Source organism: Pithys albifrons, chromosome 2 (assembly GCF_047495875.1).
Source record: "Pithys albifrons albifrons isolate INPA30051 chromosome 2, PitAlb_v1, whole genome shotgun sequence".
NCBI classification, from domain to species: Eukaryota; Metazoa; Chordata; class Aves; order Passeriformes; family Thamnophilidae; genus Pithys; species Pithys albifrons.
The window spans coordinates 60374078-60396535 of record NC_092459.1 but is presented as its reverse complement, the minus strand read 5'-3'; the positions used below and the strand labels follow the sequence as shown (position 1 = coordinate 60396535).

At 40.9% G+C, this 22458-nt stretch overlaps 2 protein-coding genes across 3 annotated transcripts in view; both read right to left on the bottom strand.

The window, feature by feature from the left end:
* VTA1 (vesicle trafficking 1) overlaps positions 1–9617 on the bottom strand; it is a 36586-nt gene extending 26969 nt beyond the window's left edge. For both annotated transcript variants that reach the window (XM_071549193.1, XM_071549194.1), the window contains exon 1: positions 9436–9617. In XM_071549193.1, the coding sequence (XP_071405294.1) occupies positions 9436–9544 (109 nt within the window). In that variant the 5' untranslated portion in view covers positions 9545–9617. The remainder of the gene's footprint in view (positions 1–9435) is intronic.
* A 475-nt stretch (positions 9618–10092) lies between these two features.
* Positions 10093–15412, bottom strand: GJE1 (gap junction protein epsilon 1). Its single transcript, XM_071547944.1, has 4 exons — positions 15186–15412; positions 14451–14633; positions 13989–14055; positions 10093–10282 (listed from the first exon to the last, which is right to left on the bottom strand). Exons 1-4 carry the CDS (start codon positions 15222–15224, stop codon positions 10227–10229), a joined length of 345 nt encoding a protein of 114 aa, XP_071404045.1. The 5' UTR covers positions 15225–15412; the 3' UTR covers positions 10093–10226.
* Between the last annotated feature and the right edge of the window lie 7046 nt (positions 15413–22458).

The following is a 22458-nucleotide window of genomic DNA, read 5'->3' as shown; positions in this document are numbered from 1 at the left end:
ACCTACAGACCAGAAAATACAAACCTACCAGCCAACATCTCCACAAACATCAGTTTCAGTTGATTAACTGAAGATACAGAAGTAAAAGTACTCTCCACAGTCTGAACCTCAACATTGACAAACAAAATGTTGTTAAGTATGTTCAGGCACACCTACTGCTTTACTTAGCACTGCTCTAGTTAAAAGAAGGCCTTTGGGATTCTAAACTTCTACCAATGATCCCCAAACTTACCAAGCAAACAGCATGTGAAAGAGCTGAAAAACTGAAAGAACTAGAGATTTCTAGGGACAGAGACAAAATAGGAGTAGAAGGAAGAATTAATTTGGTATTTACTTTTAAAGACACTACTGAAATAAAAATAGTATTCTTTTAACATTTCAGAATTTTGTTTTTGAAATTATCTGTGAGTGAGGCTGAAAGCCGTAAGCAATCCCTTGCCTTATTACCAACAACAGGAAAAAGCATCTGCTAGTTTTAGTCTTTCCCTTTTTGAGTATTATTATATTGTATTTATAAGGCAAAGAATCTTAATGCATTTTCCAATGCAAGTTTTTCCATGTCTGTGTCTTTTGCCATCCTCTCTGGCCTCTCTAATTTTGAAATGTTCCTGGTATTCTACACAAAGGTTTTCTGTAAGACTGTGTTGGTTTTGATCCTACTACCTTTGCCAATTAAGATATTACAAGTGCCTAGCATATCTCTTACTTTTATGTGTACGTCATCACACAAGTAGTACTTATGGTAAAGGTACATGATAGTAACTGAAAAATAAGTTTGCATTGTCAAGGAAATCTATTAATGTCCCTTTCCTGTCTAACTTGCAGCAAATCAGCAAATTCACTTAATTACTAAATTTTCAGCAGCAATGAGCAAAACGTAACTTTTATGTGTTAATATCATCAGTCAAATTTTAAACAGGTAATAAACACTCAAAGAACTGTCCTCCATGTTTATGTTGATAGGTAATGTCAGTAGCAACTAATTCATAAGCAAGAGGCTAAAAGTTTACTGTCCCCAACATCTCTGCAGAGAAAGTCAACAGTGATAAGAGTTCAGTTGCCCCCTCCCTCCCCATATCTGAAAGAAAACAGACTAATTATTTACATTCCTTTAAATACAGATGTTTTTGTTCCTGTAATACTGCAAAAGTAGTGGAATGTATTATTACTGTGCTTGCTAAGTCACACAATTTTTGCTGTAATGGAAGGGGTTCAACTTCCAATAAGCGGAATTTAATCTCCTGAACAGTATGGACACCACAGAAAGAAATCCTTAGTGCTCTGTATGACAAATGCATTATTTTAACTCCTAAAATACCACACTTGAGATGCCATTTTACATAAAAATTATTTCAATTTTCTCTTCAGAACTTCTTATACATAGAAAAAAATGTCTGAAGATGTCCATAATGATCACAGTAATATACTGTAACACAAAACAACTAGGCTTACAGGAGCCATTTGCTTAGTAACTTTTGATTAAAAAAATTCTCTGTGAAAAACCAAGCTTCTGGAAATTCTGATGTAAAAAGACAACTAAACCCATACACTGTAGCTGCAAAAGTTTTCAAGTTTTTAAAGCCTAAATGGAGTATATGAAGGAAGCAGACCATTTTGGAATTAAGTGAACTGTAATTCTCATCTCTCTTCCCTATTTCTGATGAAGCCCTGGAGTACCTGGAAACAAAGAGATGACTGAAATTATTCCTTTTTTTTAGTTTTATGCACTCAGCTTAATAACAGCTATAACTACTTTTTACCCCATTTATCCAAATCAAATAGCAAAAAACACTTTAATGTGGCCAACAAGAGTAATATATGCACAAAGTAAAGCACTAAAGAGCTAAAGGAGGCTACCCAGAGCTAATGTCTAAGTATTTATGAATATCATAAGTAGAGTTAAAGTCATTTGTAATTTTATACACAAAGACAAAACTGTTTTGCTAATTATTAAATAAAAGAGAGTTTGCTCTCAGTTTGCAGACAGGACATTTATCTTCAAATTCATAAAGACTTGGCAAGTAATCATTCTCACAAAAATGTTTTGCCAAGACAGCTACAAAATACACATCTTAATTTGCTGCCCATAATCTTTGTTCAGTAAATACTAAGTGTGGGCGCACTGGATGGAATCACAGTGTGAACTTCACAGAAACTCTTTTGCCTTCATTTATGTCACGTAGTAGCATGTTATTCTTCCTTTGCTAATACACAGCACAATTTCACAGCAAGTATGTTGTCTTTCCTATGTGCCAGGCATTCATTCCTCATACACATTAAGCTACTCCAGATTTATGTTTGGATAACAACTGAAACTCCCTTCACTCCCATTTTAAAATAACTCTGTGCCAAGTAAAAAACACAGGAGAACACAAGTTCCAGCCAGCAGGCATGCACAATACGTTGATTCTGTCTTCCAAATGCTGTCCTCCTATCCAATTTTTTTTTCCTGGTCTAACAGGATCACAAGATTGTATTTCTTTTTCCTTGTGCATATTTAATTCCCTAGTATACAAAGCAAATTATTGGCAACTGTATTTTTGACATTTGATAGTAGCAAACTGACATGAAATAGTAACGACATCGCAATAAACTTTAGCTATATTTTGATTCTTATCAAGGAATGAAAGCTTTTTCAGGCCATAATTTATTACTCATCTATATTCCACACCTTCCACTTCCCTTTGTCAAACCACTGACAGAAAAACATTTATTAACTGCTTGGTACAGGAAGCCAACAGCTGGAATGCAAATGTGAGAAGCAAGGGACACACGGGCATTAAACTGGATTATACTGAAATCCAAAACTACTGGAAACGTATTTTCATATAAAAATGAATTATTCTTGCTTTCATGAACATTAATGTGTCATATTACAATCATGCAATTTCTGCCTGCAGATCACAAATATATGTTATTTCTACATGGTTAAGTCCAAGTTGTCTGAATCCAAAGACTTTTAAAAATAGATTTAACAGTACTGACAAACAAATTGTGAAGGGCCTTATACCCTCTTTCTTATATGATGCTGAACTGGCAAAAGACAAGATATTAGGCTGGCAGAATCAATTCAGAATTTTAAAAATTCCAGAGTAAACAAATTACTTTTAAACACTTATTTTCAATAAAATTAGTTTAAGGTGAAAATAAAAAAAAAAAGAAAAAAGGATGGCAAAGTGTGGGGAAGGAAGACTACAAAATTTAATTAAGAAACTTGTAACAAAAAAATCATAGTATCATGACCCCTTTGTCTCCTCAGATTCTTTTACAGTATTTTAAACCTTACCAAGAAAAATGGACTGATAACAGTACAATTCAGGGTTATGTCACACACTGGATAAATTTTGTCAAGTCAAAATGATCTCAAGTGAAACATCTCTTAAAATTCCTGACAGTTACAGTAAGTTACATTACAATTCCCTTTTATTTGAATAATGATGATGATGATGGCTGGACTTTGTGAACCCAGATTTGGGCAGGGCTGTCCCCACGTGGGTGTGCCCTTCCAGCCTGCGCAGTGGATGTTTTAGGTGAGGCACAGCGTGTGCAGAACTGGCCCTGCTGTTTTAGTCCTGAGGTTCAACTGCCACGGCCGAGTGAGCTTGGACAGTGACAGTGAAGTCCTCGGGACTAGAACCTACAGCCCCCGGTATTGCCAGGAGGTCTCCCATCCAAGTACTGACCAGGCCTGACCCTGCTGAGCTTTCGAGATCTGATGGGACTGGGTATCAGGGTGGCATTTAACTGCACATTTGAATAATAGAAACGTGCAAACAAGCTAAATAGGTGACACCTATTAAGGTTACATGACAAAACAAGTAATCTAGCAGTAACTATTATGAATCCTAAGAAGTGAATCTGTACTCTACACTACCATACTTCCATCTGGTTTTAAGCACTAATTTTGGTCCTGTAAAATTTGAGTAAGAGATCCATAAGTGGAATTCATAGGCTTCTACGCTTTTGTACAATATTTGAACTATCAGCATTTTTAAAAGCTCGTCTCTACAGTCTAATAAAGAAAATGAAAATTTCTAATTAAAACAGAAAAACTACATTAAATGTAGGATTTATAGCAATTGAGATGTCTAGAAGGGGAAAGGAGGAGAAGGCAGCTACTCTGGATTAGTTATGGTCAAGTCATGAGGATAAAACAGCTCGTAGTGGTTATAGCACAAATCTGAAGCACTCCAGTGGACTACCCTCCACAGGTTTAGCTTAAACTGGAAGAAGCCAATTTCATGCCTTGGAAATCTTTTGGTTCAAGAGGTTGTCAACTACCTGCAGGGGGAAAAAAACCTTTTTTGCTTTTTCTCTCCTGCTTGATCTCACAAAACCAGAAATGTTAATACAATAGTAAGATCCTTCAGAAGCATTTCTGTAGTGCTTTTTCATCTCAAGAATCTAAAAATTGAAGATTTTTTTCACACTTTTTTAAACAGATCAAATCTACTGATCACATATGAATGTTTTCTGATGTTTAGTACACTGTAAAGCAAAAATCATCACAGCTCTGCTTTTTGGAAGCTACTAGCATCATAATGTCTCATGTTGCGTTCACTGGATATCCAAATACTGCTGTGTGTTAGTGTGTTATATATCATGAAACATCAGTCCTTTTCTGGCAACTCACTGGCATTCTCGCAATACTTTTGAATCAGAACATCAATGTCCAGTAAGTACAGAAGTCTAAAATAAACTCCTAATCATCTTTGCAAAGAGCTTCACAACACTACTTAAATGCTGAAACAACAGCCATTAAGGAAAATCTTGCTTTAAACTAGAAGTTTTTGAAAGACACAGCTACCTCTCAAACCTTGTAATTGTTAAAGAAATAACTTCTGACTCCAACTGTCTATGGCACAGAGATAAAATTTCTTCAGTTATTACAGGCCAGAGACTTGTTTTATCAGAGCCTGCCTCCTTGTGTCTGCAGGGTAACATCTTAAAGTAGTCAAACAATCAGACCCGTGTAAGTTTTTAATATCCAAAGCTATTTTATTGACTTCCAATTACTTATTTGTCCTCAGCCAGGCAAACAGTGTAGCGTAATTTCCTGGTATTCCCTTATACCTTGTGAATCATCTCACCTTTACTGAACCTGGAATAGCTACATACTTACTGACGAGTAACAAAATATTAGGGGAAGGAGAAAAAGTATCATATGGGGAGGTAAGCATTTTAAAAGGTGGTAGATTACCAGCCTGCTGGACACTTACATTAACCATTAAGGGTCTAATCTCTTTTAAAGAAGAATTATTTTGTGAGATTATGTCCTACATAACTTCCATCTACTAAAAGTAAAGCTAAAAAAAGTAGCAATTTACACATAACATATAAAGCTACTGACTATATGCTGCTTTGAATCTGAACACTTAATAAAGAGGTTAAGCATGAAGGTTTTGTAAGGAATATACAGGATTACCAGCGATAAACACACTTTTTAATTGTTGCAGTGTTTCTAGGAAGTACCACAACAGAAAGTATCTGTGATGCATTACAGTGTACAAGAACATCAAGGTTGCTCTTCCACATTTTAATTCTCCTGTGGAAAATCATGTGGCAGTTGAAAAATACAAATAATCCCTGCTGTAGCTATTCATGCTGAGTAAAACAGATTAATGATCATTAAATTACAATTTCTTTAAATCAACATATGCCAGCAATATCAAAAAAGCAGGAGCCCTGTCTTCACCCGAAGCCCCTGTGTCCTGTTCCTTGTCTTCGTCTGTGTGGGAGCACAGCTGTTTAAGCACTAGTGAATTGGCCTGGCTAAAAAATAGCTTATTATTGGCTTTCATCATACAATTACATCAACATTTGCTTCTGAAGCACACTAAGGTTGGGAACGAGAGGCCAGGGAAGGACTACTGTATCTTCTTTAGGTGGCATTACTGATGTATGCTAGGTTAAAGCTTAAAATGCACTATACCCAAAAAAGTAAGAGAAAAAAAATTAAAATGGTGTATGCAAATACAATGTGCAACTGCCATTTAAATTCACCTCTAGCACCCATGGATGCTGATCAGAGACAAAAATATTAACAAGGCAGTAAGTAGTTACTCTTGACATTTTTATTGCTAAGCTACAGAAAGTAATGTTTTATGTTGCAAACACATCTTGCAAAGTTTTGTTTCTGATGCTCAAATTAATTCATGTCACAGTTCTTATTATCAGAAATATAGAAGCAGAATTTAACTAAAATGAACATAAATCCAAACTAGCAAATAGATGGCCATACAGACAACTTCTGTGCTATGGAAACATTAATAATATTGGGACCAAAACTTTTTTCTAGGTATGAGCCACTTATGGCAATGTATGTATGTATGGCTACACTTTGCAAACGAAGATTTGGGCAGGGCTCTCCCCACGTGGGTGTGCCCTTCCAGCCTGCACAGTGGATTTTTTAGGTGAGGCACAGCGTGCGCAGAACTGGTCCCACCGTTTAAGTCCTGAGGTCCATCTGCCACGGCCGAGCGAGCTTGGACAGTGACAGGGAAGTCCTCGGGACTGCCACAGCACCCGGTACTAACTGGGGCTGACTCTGCTGAGCATCCGAGATCTGATGGGATGGGATGGCAGGGAGGCATTTAACTGCCAGGGGACGGTCCCCACTGAGACTCAAACTCAGGTCCTTGGGATTCAGAGTCCAGAGTGCTCTCCATGACACCACGGAACCACCCACTTACAGCAATACTTCAAACCTATAAACATCTCACTCTTCAGACTGATAGCTGTATCCATCAGATGACCAAAACTTGGGTATTCTCCCTCAGAGTGGCTGTGCAAGCAGTCTTGTGATGGAACAAGCACTGCCCCATCACTGGCCTTTCACTGCAGGGTCCCCGCAGCTTCTGCTGGCTAACTTCAGCCACCCAGTCTCAGGCCACACTCGGTGCCAAGGCTGCACCTGTGTAGTAGGCCGGTGGAGAAGGACCAGCACAGCAATCACCACACGTTGCAGCACACACTGAGATTTCCTCATGCTATTCCCTCTATGCAATCCATTAATGTGCAGAGCTCCTCTGAAACACATTTCAAAGGCTCAACAGGGAGATGTTCACTTTTTTCAGTGAAGCATCTGAGAAACTTTGCTTTAACTCTACATAAATCTGCATTGCTTTCAAACTTTATCTAAAAAGTACCCTGACTTTTTTTTTGTATCCCCAGACCTATACCTTAAAAAACCTACTCTTTCAGAAAAGCTTTTATTATTCACTGAATGCTAGCAGTATATACAGCACATTTTTTTACAGTAGTGATATTAATAATTAATACTTTGGGATTCCACATAATTGCTCTAAACCCACAACATTAAAAATTAAGGGTTCGCAAATCTTATTTTTGCTTCAAAGTCAGAAATAAATCAAAGGGGAAAAATCCTATGAAACAGAAGTTCTACATTTTAGTCAATCCAGACAAACTCATCCACCACAGGAGGAAATAAGTGTCATCACTGGAAGACTGGCGAAAATTAATTCTTCTTCTCTGTGTATTTAAAAGAACAAAGGATATGAGCAAGACCTAACTTGAAAAAGAGGTGTCACTGCTTTTTATTTTATGTAATACTGTAATTAGAACATAGTCTTCACTGTACTCAATAATGAATCAGATGTGTTGAAGTCATCAAATGAAAAAAATATAATTTTCAGACTACTTAGTACAGACAAAGAATAGGACTTTACAGAAAGTGGCAATTATCCAACATAGGTTTTTTTCTCTCTGCACTAAAACTTACATTAAGTTTCAGAATGCAAAAGACAAAGAGAGATCAGGCACTAAATAATTTCTGTTTTAAAATGAAAACAGACTTGTATCTTGTAATCTACACTAAATGCTAGTTGTTTTCTTGTCTAGCTAGATAGGGTGTTAAATCTGATAAAAAAGCCCATAGAAATAAAGGAAAAAAAAAAAACAAAAAACCCCACGCAACTTGACCTAGGTGGTGATTCCTGTCACTCAAAGTGTGCCTTGTCCCATGTTTTTCCATTAAGAGCAAGTACTATTGAGATCATCCAGTGTTCTAATATGTGGTGATTTCACTTCTCTAGTTGCAGCTTTTCACACTGACATACTGTTCCTGAGTAACACAGAAAACTTTACATTATTCTTCTGTCACTGAGCTGATAGATTTTTCAGAGCTTTCTGAAGCTCCAATTTCACTAATTCATCCTTACAAATTAAACTACCAGTTCTACATCTGTTTTTAACACTTTTTGAAGACAAGCCAAGTAAACCCCTCAGATGACCTTGCATCTCAATAAGAAGAAAAAACCAAACAACATTGTGACAATGCACCTTCCTTCCCCTTAAGGGTGGGTCATGCCAAACATAAACATACATTTCTGGTGATCTGAGGCATTTTTCCAGCATGGTTTAACTGTAACAGGAATTTCAGACTAACACCAGGCTTGCATTTCTTAGTTCACTATGGAAAGTCTTTTAGAAGGGCTCACAGTCTGCCCTGACAACCATTAGCTTAGAAGCCATGACAGGTTAAAAAATGTATTGATTAATTTGGAAGATCTACAGTAAGGTTTTGCTGTCTTCATTTCAGCGAAACAAAAAGAGCCCTTTTGAGAACCCTGAGAATGTGGCAAAGCCTCACAGAAAATAAAATGAAGCTACTGGCAGAACCACAGACTCTCAAACCAAAATTCTTACTCAGATACACAAGACAGAAAGAAGGTCTTTTCAGCAGAATAAAAAACTCAGAAAAGGCTCTCGAATATTATTTTTTTATGCTGTTCTTACTACGTTCAGAAATTTTTAGTCTCATTTGAATGTGCAGCTCATTCCACACTGAGGCAATAACATATATCTCAAAAACGCAGAAAGTGATCTGAAGGTAAACAAGGGGAGTCAGTATTAATCTGACTTTTAGAGCTGTAACATGCCCATGTTTTAGGAGAAAACTGGCTGATTCTGTACCGTGTTCTGGGAGCTTTGGTTGTGGTATAACTATTCCTAGAGCCATCAACAAATAACAAAAGTTGACAAAGAAGGATTCATGTTAATCTGTGCGTATCACTGAACAGCTGTAAAAATTAAAATCTTAACTTATATACACACGCGCGTTCCAGCACGCACTCGGGCTGCTGAAATATCCACCACGCCAGCGGAGAGGCTTTAACTCCGCCAAAGCAGAGCCCATGGAGGGAGGGTCGGGCCATGCAGCACCCGGGGCAGGACCGCGACCACCGCCCCGCCCCGAGGTGGGGCCTGCCCCCGGTCCCGCACATCCTGCGGGCACCCCGGGCAGGGTAGGGGCAGGGGCAGGGCAGGGCAGGGGCGCTCCGCCCGGAGCAGAGACCGGCGGACGGGGCAGGGGGCGGGGGCAGCCCCGCCGCGGGGAGCGGTGGCCGGGCCCAGTCTGGAGGCCGGCGGGGCGGGGCGGGGCGGCGCTTTGGCCGCCTCCTCGTCCTCACTCACAGTAGTACGCCACCACGGGCTCGCGCTTGTCCAGCTCCTGCGCGGTCCGCAGATGGTGCTGGATGCTCCGGAGCTGCGGCGGCAGCGGGGGAAGGGCCGGGGCCGCCATGAGGCGCGCGGACGGCGGGAGGGCGGGCGTCGGCGCGCGGGTTTGGCTCCCGGGGCTGGCGCGAGCCGCTTCCGCTTCCGGCTCGGGGCGCCGGGGGCGGGTGCCGGAGGCGGAGAGGCGGGAGGGGGGTCGGAGGGTCGGAAATAGCGCCCCCTGCTGGCCGGGAGGGGGCGGGCGGGTGGCCCCGTAGGGAGCGGAGTGTCAATCAGTCCGTCCGTGGGGTCCCACACGCGCAGCCGCCACCTACGTGGCCCTTTCGCTCTGGAAACACGTCCCACAGCAGCCCTAAGGAAGGGCCTGGAGAGCTCGGGGTGGCCGGGGCTTCCCCTGGCCCAGCCGTGGAATGGCAGCCTGGCCCCGACGGTGCCCCCCCTGACGCCCTCCCCATCCGTCCTGTCTCCCTCCCTTTGGCACGGCAGCCCACAGAGCTGTGCAGACCTTCCCTGTGGGGGTACACCTGCAAATCAAATCCCTTCTTAGGCTGAAAAACCTTCGCCCTGGGCTGCTCCAAGGCTCACCAGAGCCCCGAGGGGCCCTCGGGGGCTGAACTGCGTCCTTACTCCTGGACCTCTGCCCTTCCTCCCGCTGGAGGAGCCTTGAGCTACCATGGCCTGGCTTACAGGGCTGGGCTGCTTCCCGGCAGCTGTCAGCAAGTCCGCCAGCCCTGGAACAGCTTGGAGGATCACCACTTCCCAGATAACTTTTTCTCGGAGTGTCCTCCAGGGATTTCTGGTTTTGCTGAGGAGATAAAAACAGCAAAATAAAGTGAACTGTTGAAACAAAATACTTTTAAATGGATCTCATAAATTATTGCAGTAAAAATTGTTTTAATGTCTATCATCTACTCATTCTGATAGCATAATTAAAATTATTTAAAAATTTCTTTTAGATAGCCCTGTTGCCAAACGTCTTCCTGGTCTCAAAATGACTGTCTGCAAGGCAAGACAATGTCAATACTCCAGGGCATAAGGAAAGATTCACTTTAGAGGGAGTCAGGGAGTAGGAGAGGTACCTGCATTGTCTCATTGCTGGCATGGGAGAGTGCTGAGAGGAGAATAGGACGAAAATGATGTCTGAGCAGAAGAAAGAATGCCAAAAAAGGAACAGAACAAGGAATGGTTACAGGACTGGGATGTTATGGTGATATACTGGAAACTGTGTGGCCCAGAGCAGCTATACCTTTGATGTAAATGCAATCACGTCACAATTACAGCTGCTTGTTAAGTGAGAACTAAAATGGTCATGATGACTCACTAGAGACAAAACTGACTGCAAACAGATGAGCTGGGAATTGCTTTGAGTGCTGTCTGTGAAAAGGAGGTGGCTCGAGTATGGTGGAAAACAATAAAAAAGTCAAAGAAGCACTTATAGTGTGAACCTGATGTAAGCAACAAAAATGCTTCCTCAGTGTTCTGGGAGGCAGGACTTCATGTTCACTGTGTCAAGAAACAGAACTAGTCAAAGAATCCCCAAGTGTATTATATAATTCCTTTCATAATGTCATAAACACCCAAATCTTCAGATCATTCAAATATATGCTAAGCATTTGAGTTAAAATCAGTACAACACAGGGGAACACATAAAGGCATTTCAATCTCAGACAGAGTAAGGGTTAAAGGAAGCTGATAGAAAACAATGTAAATGAGGATTAAAGTGGTGGGCGTTTGGGAGACTAAGTGACAGAGAATACAATGAATGCCAGAAAAACAAATGGCAAATATAGGAAAGAGAAGTGTTGACAACCATGGGGAAATGATTTCTTTACATGAACATAATATCTCCATCAACATGTTCCATAAACTAATGACAGAATCAGGCACAGAAAAACATTTTCACTAAAAGGCAATAATGCACATTTTGTTTCTAAATGAAAACCTGAGGAATTTGACGATTTTAATTTCATAAGAAATGCAGAAAAAAAATCAGTGCTGTATCTCGTTTGGAAGAAGGAATCTTTTTAATATGTTCCAGATTTTGACCACCAAGGGAGAGGGCAGGGTCGTGGGTAATCCAGTTCCGAAAGCCCCCCTGGGGGTCCTCAGGCAGTCCCATGCTAGTAGGTGTTCTTCAAGGCTTTTGGTGGTTAACAAGGATGTCCCCTGAGGGCTTGGGGATTCTGGCACTCCTCTGACCTTTCTGAAGTGTTTGGAAATCTACATTACAGAAGAAGAATGGCAAGCAATGGAAATATTAGGCACCAGGGAAAATAATGACAAGGTTGTGATTAAGTTATTTTATTACTATACAAATATGACTAAGTATGATTTCTGTACCATTGGTCACAACTGTACCTAGCACATGAAAGTAAATTCTTCCTTTTAGTAGTTCTATGTTTTGTATTCTTTTATAAATAAAAAAAGGGGTTTTACCTGAGATTACAAGTTTCAATTGCAAAGAATAATTCCAGGTGGATGCTGACATATACAGTGAAAAATTAAACATGTATCTACCAAAGCATATGTCACAGTATACAAACATGAAGTTAGCACAGTGATTTTTATTCCACTTGCAATGCTTGCAAATATCAAATAACTTACAAATAAGTTTAATATTGCACAAATCTGATGGAGTTGACTGGACATTTATTTAAGACAACATTTAACTTACTTCCATAGGGAAAAAATAACATTAATGCTTTAATATGGTGAATGTATTGAAATTTATCATCTTGTTTTTGATCAGTATATTAAAAAACCACACATCTTGTTGTGACCCACTGTGTTTTAAATGGCCCAGGTGTGGTCAATCAAATCCAAGACACCTAAAGCATGCAATCCCATTTATGTTGCAAGGACTAGTTTTGTGGGTGAGGATTCCAAGGTGAGGATTCCAGCATTGTTTGGGACTGCTTAACTAACAGTTGGTGCTAAAACATTTGCTAATAATTTTTCCAGAATATTCCAAATATTCCTGAAAGGACCCAAATGTTGTCACTGTTTCAAAACTTTTATGTTTGAAAAATGAACAGAAAATAGCTAATTGTTATGATTGCTATTTTTACATGTTTTATACAGGAAACTACCTCCTCCTTTCTTTATGGTTCTGAAATCTGTTTTATTTCCAGTATCTCACTTCAGCACAAGGAAATCACTTGTAAATTTAATATGTTTATTAGTCCGTAAGAAGAAACTGTTGCACACAAAAACATCTGATACCTATATAAAGGTTGAGACCTAACCTAACCAAATACTCTTATTGCATAGAATAATTTTAATATGCAGACTTCTTTATTAACTGCTATTCTAGCAACTTTAGTCAGAGCAAGAAGTTAGATGTGACACATACAGCAAAAAATTCTGTGGGCCCAATTCTGCAGTCACACACAAGCAAAACTCTCACAGAAATCAAGTCTTGATTGGGCCTAGAAAAGGCTTATCTCTGAGATTTTATTTTGACACTTTTAAGTCTCATGCAAATTAGGGCAGAAAGCCCTTTTACTCCTTCAAAATGGAATCATACTAAATTGGTAAAAATCTTCCACACCTTAAGCCAAAACATAATGAGGGTAAGGCATTCCAGTCAGCACAAGGAATACCATGCTACTCTCTCAATTTTAAAAGGAGCTGGTATGGATGGATGTGTTGTCCCCACAGTCTAACCAGGAGTCTCTGCCCCTGGATGCCGAGGTGCAGGTTTCAACAGTGGCACTGCTTCAGAAGATGCTTGCATGCTTTCTGGTACTCAGAGACTATCCACCATTACTGCTTAATTCTCAAGCCATAAAAACATATAAGAAATTTTGAACAGTTTTTCTTGGACAGTAAATAACCTTATTAACCCCAATTGCATGCATTCAGAAAAGCTGTGAATAACCTCCTCCTCACATACAGACACTTCTCTGGAGGCAAAACTATTGTATGTGGCAGGTCAGAAAAATATCTTATTGTAGTGAATCTTATTGCGTTTGGTATTGACGTGGAAATAAAAATTATTCACAAAATATGGTAGTTTTCAGCTAAGGAGTAAATGTCAGATTATTTTGCAGCAGTAATCATTAGTGTGGTTCTGTACTGCAACACTGCATAAAGGACAGGAGATGTTTTGTGTTATGGCTTGAAATAATTTTTATAAAACTATAGGTGGACAGGGTGGTAAATGAGTAGGAGTCATTTTCATCACTGAGATTTTAAGAGACCTAGCCTCCTACATGAGATCTCAAAAATTTCAGCAACACACAAGATCACTGTAATCACAGTAAATGTATACATTGCAATAAGAAAAATTGTCTTTTCAAAGTGCTCTGGCACCATGCACCGGGTAATGTTAAACTTTTTTTCAAGTGCTCCTACATCACACATGTAGATTGCATTCACTTTGAAACCAAAGAGCTGAATCTGAAGCCAAAAAGCGGCAACCTCAAGGACAATCCTTAAGAAAACAGAGAAAATATAAAAACCAGTGTAGGATGACTTTTGGAGAATGTCTTCCTGTTTGATGCTCTTACATGCAGCATAGAGGTGAAAAAAGGCTCCAGGTACCAGTACAATCACCAGCTGTAATGCCCAGAATACCTGAAATGTAGCAGAAATGCAGGTGTCAAATCATTTACAACTGCACAGAGACAGATAAAATGCACACATATTGGAACATTTGCAAGTCTGTTTTTAATATTTATCAAATGTATTAACACTTAGATGACAATAAAGGTAAAAATTACTTTTTTCGTTTGAGAAGTTATTTGGTTTCTGAAATGTGAGATCGTTGTTATTAAGGACAGAAAACACAAGTTCATATTTAGTCACAGATAAAGGGTTATTAAAAGGAAAATACAAATGGAAAAAACCTAGGGATAATTATCCCAGTCAGTTACTGCTTCTTATATGGAACAATCATGTTTAATTTTTGCAGTTTATTTTCTTAACATTGGATTTTTACAATTAAAAAAAGTAACAAAAAAGATAATTACCTGAGGAGTTATAGGCCTAAACTGGTTGTAACAGAAAAGATTAACCTCCCTCTTGTCTGGGTCACAGCTGAAATGCAAGGCCTCATTTCCATAAACAGCAAAGCCCAAAACGCCAAGGAAAAACATTCGAATTGAGCCAAAAAAAAGAGTGTGGAATTGGCCAATTACCGTTGGTGGCCTGAGCTGCAAATCACAGGGTTATTCACCATAAAAACAAAAATGAACAGTGTTATTGTTGGAGGTCTACTTGCTCTTTTTCATTATCCAAAATATTTATTTTATTCTACTTGTTTTAAAAGGAGTTTGCCTATGAAGGCTGCTGTACAAAATAATGGCTTACAACACTTTATTGTTCCTACTAATTTTATATAAACGTTCTTTTGTCTAGTACTTGTCAGTTCATTTGTCTCACTGCCTTTATCTGTATTCCGCTGCTGCAGAACGCGCCAGACGGAGCTGAGCGCTTCGACCCAAAGTCTATTCGTTTTGTTGTTGCATTGATTCGTTCACATGATGTCAGGTGATGGCACAGCACGGACTGCCGTGCCACCATCAAACCTAACCATACTATAACCATACTTATTCCCGCTAATTAAAGTTCAGCTTCCCCCAAGGGGCATTTCCAGTCCCCCTCAAGCTGCCCTTCAGCGTGTGCCGCATCCCGCCCGGAAGGCACCGCTGCCCTGTGCCCCCGGCTCCGGTCAGGGCGAGGGGGAGCCGCCCCCGCGTACTCACACATCCCTCCGAGAAGCTGCGGATGTAGTTGGGGGACATGTCTGAGAAAGGTGCCCTGCGTGGGCGGCGGCGACCGGAGCCCTCCCCGGCCCCTGCCCCGGCTCGCTCCGCCCTGAGTCCCCGGGCGGGCCCCCGCGGTCGGGCCGGCAAGCGGGCGCAGCAAAAGCGGGGCGGGCTGGCGCCGGGCGATAATCCCCGGCCAGCACCGTCAGCAGCGCCGGCCGCCACCGCCGCCCCCCTGCCGGCCACTCACCTGCCCCTGCGCCTGCCCCTGCCCCTGCCCCTGCCCCTGTCCCCGCCACTGCCCCTGCCCCTGCCCCTGCCCCTGTCCCCGCCCCTGCCCCTGCCCCCGCCCCTGCCCCTGCCCCTGCCCCTGCCCCTGCCCCTGTCCCCGCCACTGCCCCTGCCCCCGCCCCTGCCCCTGCCCCTGCCCGGCCGCCTTAAGCCGGCCCTTCATCCCCCCTCGGCGGTGCCCGCTGCCCCCACCATCACCCCGGCCCTGGGTAAGGACCCGGCGCCCCGCTCTCGGGAGGAGCCGGGTAACGGCGAGGCGAAGCATCTAGAGTTTAATAACTTCTTTTTAACTAAGTCCTTTAACTAAGTAAAAAAAACCAAACAAACCAAACCAAACAAAAGCAAACAAACAAACAAAACAACCAAAGGATGCAATGCGTGGAGCCCACGCGTGCGCCAGACACTCCTGCTGGTAAATAGCCGGAAGGATGTACCTCAACTCAGTGGGAGTTTTGCAAGATCATAGAGAGAGGAAGGAGGAGATGGGAAACCAGTAGGAGGGAAATGCTAACTTGTCAGTCACAGGAACGCAGTAGTTTATTCGGCATTCTGGGGACACAGGAAAGTGAAATCCAGTCACCAAATCCAGAGAGGGGCATTTACTCTTTTGCCTCTAAACTCATGAGAGGGCCTCCATTGTAACTGGTTGCAGCATGACTTCAGGCTGTTGAAATAAAAGGCATTGTTCCCTCTATGATATGCTCATAGGCATGGAAGCCTAGGCACAAGGCATGAAGAGATGGAAGTCATGATTCATTGTATGTGTAAGTTTAGCTCTTGCGTCTCTAAAAGGTACCTCAATGTGACTAACTTAATGACATCATTGAAATTACTGTTGTAAGACATCAGAATACCCTTTGTAAGGGGAATCTGCCCTGTGTCTGCTGAAGTAGCTCAATTATAAGAAGATGAAAAATCCTTCAATAAGTGCATGTTTTTTACTATAGTTCCTAGTTCAGACAGTTAATTAAATGTCTGTTTCTCTCATGGAGTACTGTAAAAGGTGCTGTATCAGTAGCACTGAAACTGTGTTTCCAAACTTTTTTTAATGCAATCTGCTGCTCTGCTGCATAGAATGCTGAGGGCTGCATATATCAAATGAACTAAAGGCAATAATGCCTTATAGTTGTCTCTAATCTGCAGTGAAGTACTGTCGTTCTCAGTCTGTGTGACTAACCTTCACCAAAATGACAGTGAATTCTTTTTCAATACATAATACATATGGAGATTAATTATCATCCAGAAGCAATTTTGAAGTTCCCATAATACTATGAAATGACTACAGTAGCTCAGCATATTGGGCAGATGTTTAATATCAGTAATATTTCATTAATTTGATTCTTTAAAATGTGAATTGCTATAGAAAACCTGCTGTTGACTGTACTTCAATAAATACTTGTATTTATTATGACCTTGTTAAGCAGAAATGTTTAAAAATGTAATAATAGAAAAACTGAAAACTCCTAGTTTCTAAATGGAGACAGATCTTTCAGTGCTTTTCGTTATGCTTGGTATAGTGGTAATTATTTGCACATTAATTGATGAACATGAACCCGCAACAGTAATGAAGTGTGGTCAACATTTGATTTTACTATAGATAAAAACAATATTTAAAAACACATTTTACGTAAAAAGCTGCACTATAGAAATGCTACTTCTTATCTTGTTATTGTTAGGTGAGAATCATGTAATTACTTACTTGACTGGGTCATCTAATCCAAGACAATCAAATCATTCTCTGTACAACTTCAGAAATAGCAGTATGGAAACTTGAATGGAACTGTGATAAAGATGCTAAAAGAAGAGTTAGCTGGCAAGGCTCTGATTTGGTTCTAGGAACACAAGGAATACAGCTGCACAGAAATAAAAAAATATGAATTCTGGAAAGGCTGTCAGATAAACCTGGTACAAACCCCATAGGTGTCTGCACTGAAACCCCACTGAGTATGATGATTGGGCACACAATAAAATTGTCACTTTCTTTGAAGTGGCTCAATACCTGCCATGTAAGCTCAAGCACAGGAATCCCTTTATCTTTGCACTAGGAGGAACTAATAGCAATGTTTCTCTTTTGTCATATGTGTTCAATAATGTGCTTTGTAACATCACATTAGGAGGATAACTTGAGATGGCAGTAGAGGAAGCTGGCACTGTGCAGTCCTTTTGAATGCAGTCTGCTAAGTGAACTCAAGCCATTTCTCAGGACTTTGTTGACAGAAAGTCATTCTTTGTTTTGAATCTGTAGGAGCAGCTGTCTATTAATTGTCCATCACAAACAAATGGGATGGAAGATGTTGATATCACAGTTGTTTCTAAGTGAGTCCTAAGACTGGCTTTTGACTACAGTTTGTGGCCAAGCGGTATGCCCTTCTATTGGGGTCACCCTTTGTCTGGGTAATATAGGTTAGCTTGTGGCAGTCAGAGGAGGCCGAGACAACTCAGGCTGCAGTGTGATCAGAAGGCTTCACCGAAGACAAAGGACTTTATTTTTAGTAACAGCTTCACTTTTATCTACTCCTGTATATAACAAGCCAGGACACTATTGGTCAGTAGTTCACCTACATACATGGAAGATTCTAGTGGTTACAAGGCATCCACATTCTACAAGTCATTCTCTGGTCCTTAAGGATGCATTCATCAGTCACCTCAGACCTTAAGAGATCCACACACACACTGTCACTTCCACGCCCTTTAACCTTTCAATGCGTTGAAGTCCTACTGAATAATCACAGTAAAACAAATGCAATCTAAGTGCATTTGTAGTAGCACCTGTAACCCTTGTGCCATGAAAGAAACAGCACTATGAAAATGGCACCAAAAATTTAACTGATGTCAATAAAATAAGTTTTTGTCTGTCAAAAGAGAGCTCGCATGCCTAAATATTGAAGAACAGCTACTTCTGCCAGATTTTCAGCTTTGTCTAAATGATGAAAGCACTTGAATTTCTGTTTTGGTTTCTAGAATTCCCTGGGTTGAAGCTTAGATCCAGTGGAGGCCACTACCAGCTGCAGACTCATGCCTGCACTGCAGTTTGGACCTGAGATGGAGTTTGCCTCACCTTCAGGGGCAGGAGGCTTAGGAGTCAAGTAACTTCATCAGATCCTCCTGACCACTGGTTTATGTTTGGCACAAAGAATAGCAGGCAGGATGCAACGTCTGAGAGCTGAAAAGGGTGGGCTACTGTCTGGGTTTATTGTGCAGGGATATGGGCTCAGCCATACCACTCAGTCTGGGGAGATGTGTCATAAGTACAGCTTCTTCCTCACTTTTTTAAAAAAAATAATTCAAAGTCTGTTTAATCTAAAAAAATAATTTTTAGTGTTGAAAAATTTAAAAATACACATGATAAATCACTAGCATTCTTTTCTACACTCACTTTGTCCAGCCATGCAGACTTATCAAGGAAGAATGTCCATATTGGTGTTTGATAGAGCTTTCCAAGCCTGAGAGGCTACAAACTTCTCCCTGTAGACCAGTTCTCTAAGGACATAGTCCCACTGGTGAACAGAGCCCATCTCTAACCACAGGTTATAGCTATTTTTTCTGTTCTCTGGAGTCTTGAAGGGGAAAGGACTGCATGGCACACAGCAGACATCTTTTATGTTAGTTAGCTGATTCTTAGAGCTTGCCCCTGAGTAGTCATAGTTGAACTCAGCATTTCTCTTTTGAACGTATTAGGTTTGCTAGTTTATGCCATTTGTGATATTCTCCACACAAATCCACAACAATTCTCTTTAGAATAATTCTTCTTATATCAGTTTCTCCCAGGGAAATGCACTGGCATTGCCTGTGAGTGTTTAAGTTCCAGTGCTATTTTATTAGTAAAACACTTGTAGAGGTTTGATGTTTGGATATCTAACCTTAGAGTTTGAGGTCTAGCATTGGAGATGTGATTTTAGAAGCTGAAAAATTGTCCTCCTTGGCTCCAAAGCATGGAGTGTTTCATACTCAAGTAGAGAGTTCTTGTCTCCTTCTCCTCCTTTCTGTGATTCTGCCTACTCTTCCCAGCTGTTTCTTGGACCCATTTCTAGCTACCCACTTAGGAGCAGTTGCAAACCCTGTTGTCTATTCTGAAATCTGGGGAAGTGATTTGTTTCTGTATCCTCTTGTCCCTTAAATAGAGCTGCTAACTCAAGAAGCTGAAATTAAAATCTCTGCCAAAGAAATCCTCCATCAAAATAAGAAAGCTTGTATTGAAGTAACAAGAAAGAAAACATTAGTTACTTAAGGTTATTATACATTTGACTGTCTGGAAGAAGTCACTCTCTGCTACAATGCATGCCCACTTTTTTAGCTGTATCTACTGGTCTAATGTTTGATACTACAAAATTTGTTGAAGGCTTGTTTCCTAATTCTTGTTTAAAATCAAGTACTATTTGTTCCTTGGTTGTTGCCATTTTCTTTTTCATGTGTGACTGATGACCAGGTCTTCAAAACATGATCTCTTCCAGGGCTGCATTTGAACCCAGTTTTCATTTAATGTGCAAGCACACATAATTAAAGGCTGCTTACTTGAGGTAGTTTTGGTGGCAGATATATGTGGCTCTTCATGGGACTCCACAACACTTGCTGTGATGTGCACACCTGGAAATAGCCCTGGAATTATCAGGTGCTTTCAGCTGGACAAACGCGTGAAAGGTTTTCCAGAACAGCTTCTCGGTAGAGGGCGTTCTTGAGGTGTGTAGAGTACCTCATTCCTACGCAACTGATTGTGAACCCCTACATTTGGAAATTACTGATGAAGTCGATTTGCCTCCCACATTTCCAAGTTGTTGTGGTTTCTACCCTATGGTGTTGCACTCCCAGAGATTGTGCCTGTGCAGTTTTTTTCTCACTAAGGAGTCTTACCTGTGGCACTCTGTCCCTTGCTCCTGTGACAAAAACTTTGTCTCAACTGCATCATGAGTTTGTCCTAGGCTGTAATCTGAATAAAACAGCCAAAGACACGGGTGGACTATTTTGTTTGAAAAGAGAATGATGAACAATTTGGATGTAGAAATCTGATTTCCGACTGGTTTATGTCATGGTCTGTGGATCTTTCTCCCCACATCTTTTCACCTCAGCAGGAAATTATATTCATACTGTTTGAGTGTACTCCCTTGCCTTTACACAGACATCTGCTGAACAACATTAGAAGCATAATCTAACCTTCTGGGGTTTTTTTCTGAGCTGGAGACACTCGCTCTCTCCAAAGCTTATTTCCTTGCTGTTCAGTGTTCTGAAAAACATAGAGTAGATAAAATCAAGTACTGATAAAAATCAGAAACATAATTTCACACTGGAAATGTTTCAAATTTCTCTACCTTAGGAATTCCTGTGGGCTAAAGGACAGATAAAATTAACTAGGATAGATGAAATTCTCCAGGAAGGCAGGAGTAGGAGTGATGATATTGTGCAACAAAAAGCAAGGGGTCTCACTTCTCTCTAAGCAAACTGAGATAAGTTTATGCCAATAGAAGCTTTTAAGGTGTTCTTTTGTTGATATTGATGCAAAAAGACTCAACTTCTTTTCATCCCAGATAAATCAATATGAAATATATGTTGAACTTAAACTATTTTCCCAGTGGGAAACCTGAATATTGTTGATCTTAGAAAATGCTCAGCAAAGTTAAGGGTCACAGTAATTTAGGTAAAAATCTAAGCCATCAATAAGCCTGCCTCAGAGAGAATGTAGTTGAATTTAACACTTAACATGTGGAAGAAACTTGATCAGTAATAAGAATCACTTCCAGAGGAGCTCTGTGACAATTCTGATGAACTGCCTAGTGGTATAAGTGAAGTCTCTCTCCTGTTTCTTTCTGAGGTCTAGCACTGGTTGAATCTCTAACAAATTATTCAGCATTATGTGAATCAATAATTTACACAACTTTAACACATTTAAATATTCAGTGATGTGAGAAGAGTCACAACAATTGATCAATCAATACAGAGAAGTGTAACTTTTAAGAAATATTAATGCTTTTTGTTTGATAATTTTATTAAAAGTTTATTTAAGAATTATCTCTGATTTAATTCCTGCACTAGACAACATGCCATGGACAGGCACACGTGACATGCTTTGCTTTTGATATTTCAGTGGACAGACTGCCCATACAACTGACATAAATACACAGAGCTTCCAGAGAACTCTTTTAATAAGAACAAGCAAGTTTGCTACAAGCTCATACATCCTCCCTTTTGAGAAAAAGAAATGAAGGAATGAGATGCAGAGTATATTACTGGCTAATGCTGTTATTCCTCTGCATTAGCACTTTGTCTTGAAAACGTCAGTCCAGTAGGTCTGCCTGTCTTTCAGCATATGTACACAGTTACCTACATTCATGGCTCCTGCTCGAAACAGATGGAGCTGCTTGGAAAGCTTACACACGTGCAGACATTAGGAAGTAAAAGACATTACCTCACTGAAAAGCAAGAAACACTAGGGACAAATGCTACTCTTCAAGAGTCAATCAACATTCATTCTAAACTGTGTTATACCATTTGCATAGTAAGTCATGGATAAAACACATCACTTAGCTCCCTTTCCATAGCCGAGACCACTGTGAAATGCAACTTCGCGAATCAAACCCTAAAACTTTAAATGCAGTTGACGTCTTTGAGCAGGATCTATGCAGAAACCACGTCTGGATGTCAGGAATAAAGTCTCTTCTTTTCCAAGCCCCTCGCTCTCCATCACCCCGCGTTTCAAAGCGCCTTGTTTTCACCTGGGTAAGATGATGGAAGATGGGTGTCCGGAGACGATCCCGCGTTCTGCCCGACGTGGCGGACGGTCCTCCAGTTTGCCAGAGAGCGCCTCTCGGGGGCTGGTTACGGAGGGAAGCGTCAGGGGGAGAGGCTCCCCTCTCCCTTCCCGCTCCCCCCGTCGTCCCCATCGCTCTCAGGGGCTGGGACCCCGCGGGACCGACCGCGTCCTGGATCCGCCTCTCCCTTCCGCGCAAGATCCACTTCGGCGGCTCGGGGCTGGGGCGAGGGCACAGGC

Excerpts from the sequence above, each read along its gene's own strand:
- GJE1 (XM_071547944.1), bottom strand. The coding sequence starts at position 15,224 with ATGTCCCCCAACTACATCCGCAGCTTCTCGGAGGGATGT. Across the intron at positions 14,634-15,185 it reads GCAGCTTCTCGGAGGGATGT|CTCAGGCCACCAACGGTAAT; the intron begins GTGAGTACGCGG and ends TGTGATTTGCAG. Across the intron at positions 14,056-14,450 it reads TTAGGCCTATAACTCCTCAG|GTATTCTGGGCATTACAGCT; the intron begins GTAATTATCTTT and ends GCTACATTTCAG.